This window comes from Formica exsecta, unplaced genomic scaffold (assembly GCF_003651465.1).
Source record: "Formica exsecta isolate Colony F162 unplaced genomic scaffold, ASM365146v1 scaffold6074, whole genome shotgun sequence".
Classification (NCBI taxonomy): domain Eukaryota; kingdom Metazoa; phylum Arthropoda; class Insecta; order Hymenoptera; family Formicidae; genus Formica; species Formica exsecta.
This window is the reverse complement of record NW_021853361.1, coordinates 1-2223: the sequence shown is the minus strand read 5'-3', so window position 1 is coordinate 2223 and position 2223 is coordinate 1. Positions and strand designations below refer to the sequence as shown.

At 28.0% G+C, this 2223-nt stretch overlaps 1 protein-coding gene across 1 annotated transcript; it reads right to left on the bottom strand.

Moving 5' to 3' along the window:
- Positions 1 to 6: 6 nt before the first annotated feature.
- LOC115242549 lies at positions 7 to 1924 on the bottom strand (the record flags this gene model as incomplete). Its single annotated transcript, XM_029818934.1, has 2 exons — positions 1812 to 1924; positions 7 to 1399 (listed from the first exon to the last, which is right to left on the bottom strand). A coding segment is annotated over exon 2 (1382 nt), but the record flags the coding sequence as incomplete, so codon positions are not given.
- Positions 1925 to 2223: the final 299 nt, after the last annotated feature.

Sequence of the window (2223 nt, the reverse complement as noted above, 5' to 3'; positions counted from 1 at the left end):
AGTAGCAAATTTCGAAATTCTGTAGCCTTCCATAGTTTCACTAAAGTAAGTGATCTTGGTTTACGTGCAAATTCGCATGGCATATATAATTTTAATACATTTTCTAGCTGCCATGAGATTGCTTCAACTTTTCTGTGTCGTAAACGAACTTTAAGTTCTCCAAATAACCATATGTACAATAATTTTCGCATAACTCCTAAGCAAACAAGATGCATATAATCTATAGGTACATTGTGCACAAGATCAAAATTTGGAATTTCTGAGAGAATTGAATATCCAATGTGATAATTTTCATCTCTTCTTAAACGGAAATCTGCGTCTATCCGTAGTTGCGCATTCATCTCAGGAAAACACATTTTGCCTTTAATATAACTGCCTTCGGTAATGCATTTCGTACAACTTGAATAACCGTTATGTCCTTTTATTTTCAATATGAATGCTTTTGCTGGCGCATCACATATAATCGAATCTATTGTACATAGGATATTTTCATTATTAATAATAATTCCTTCTTCACATAATATTTTTGTATCATCCACAAATTTTCTAAGAAATTCATTTGAGTTAGACGGTTTTTGTATGCCATAATAAACACCAATAACAAAAACTTTTTTATTGTTATTTATAGATCCCAAAATTGGCCAAAATTGTCGTTGCGATGATTTGGATAATGGTAATCCATCGATATTTATAGATATTTTAATATTAGTAGTATTTCTTGAAATCGATGATATAGCATTTAATATTGCTTTTGACAAACCAAAGTGATAATAATGACCATCACCACAAACTTCTGTATCAGTATTTCGAGGAGTATGTACAAGACTTCTTGGATCAAATGGAATATCAAAATGACAATTTTGACATGTATATTGTTTTATACCTTTTAATAACAAACGCAATGATGATTGTGGAATGTATTCTGTAACTGCCCAATCAGCTAAAAACTTTTTAAAATCAATATTTTGATCTGATCCACTATTTGAATCACTACTTTCTATAACATTGTTTGTAACATTTTGCAAGACTCTAATGTTATGGTCAAAAAACTCAGGTTCTGTTAATATTGTATCATTATCAGATACAAAATTTTCGTCTTGTAATTCATTTTCATTTCGTAATTCATTTTCGTCTTGTAATTCATTTTCATTTCGTAATTCATTTTCGTTTTGAAATTCATTTTCATCTTCTAATTCATTTTCATTTTGTAATTCATTTTCCTTTTCTAATTCATTTTTATTTTGTAATTTATTTTTATAAAGCGATGTCAAATCGGATGTTGATGGTTTATCAAAAGATTCCATTATAAATTCTGTTTCCAACTTTATTATTTTCATTCTATGTGAGGAACTGGTTGCACGTTTGTAAAAAGGTTTTGCCCGTGACATATTTTGTATATCTATAAACGGTTTAACAATCATATTTAAGATAAATTTTGGGAAGGATGATGCGCAGTGTGTAAAACAGACATCACCAATCAGATTGCTTAGTTAAGGAGAATAATCTCCTTAATCCGATTGGTGATGTCTGTTTTACACACTGCGCATCACCTTTCCCAAAATTTAATTTGGAAAAAGGTTTTAAAATATAATTGAATATATATGTGGATAATTGATCTGTGAATTTGTTCCACTAATTGAATATAATAATCCATTTTGCTTTTCAAGATTGCTTTTTAAGAATCTGTTTAAATATGATGTAAAGTATACCACTGTAATCTCTCTATGTTATGCTTTAAAAAATACTTTCAAAAAAAACAAAATTCTTCATTTTATTTCTCAGACAAATTATTCTTCATCATAATATCTTACCACTATTGTGCCAATAATAATTTTAGGTAAATATCCCAACTTTCCACACAGTATTACTTTGAGTATCTTCTGTCTTTCCCACTTTCAACACAAATGCCACGACTCGCACTCTAAAAAAATACAGAAATAATATATAATGTATATAAATGTATATAATGTATAAATAATAATGATACAAAAATGAACTCTTAAAATAAATTTAATATAACCAAACATTTTTATAATGATTAAGGTTCTACAGAATACTTATAATTTAATAATACATATCCAGTAAACACTAAGTAACATTAACATAATATCGATGTTCCAGACAACCATGTACAACATATTATGTTATATCAAGAATATTGTTTAAATATCATGTAAAGTATACCATTGTGATCTCTCTATGTTACGCTTTAAAAAATACTTT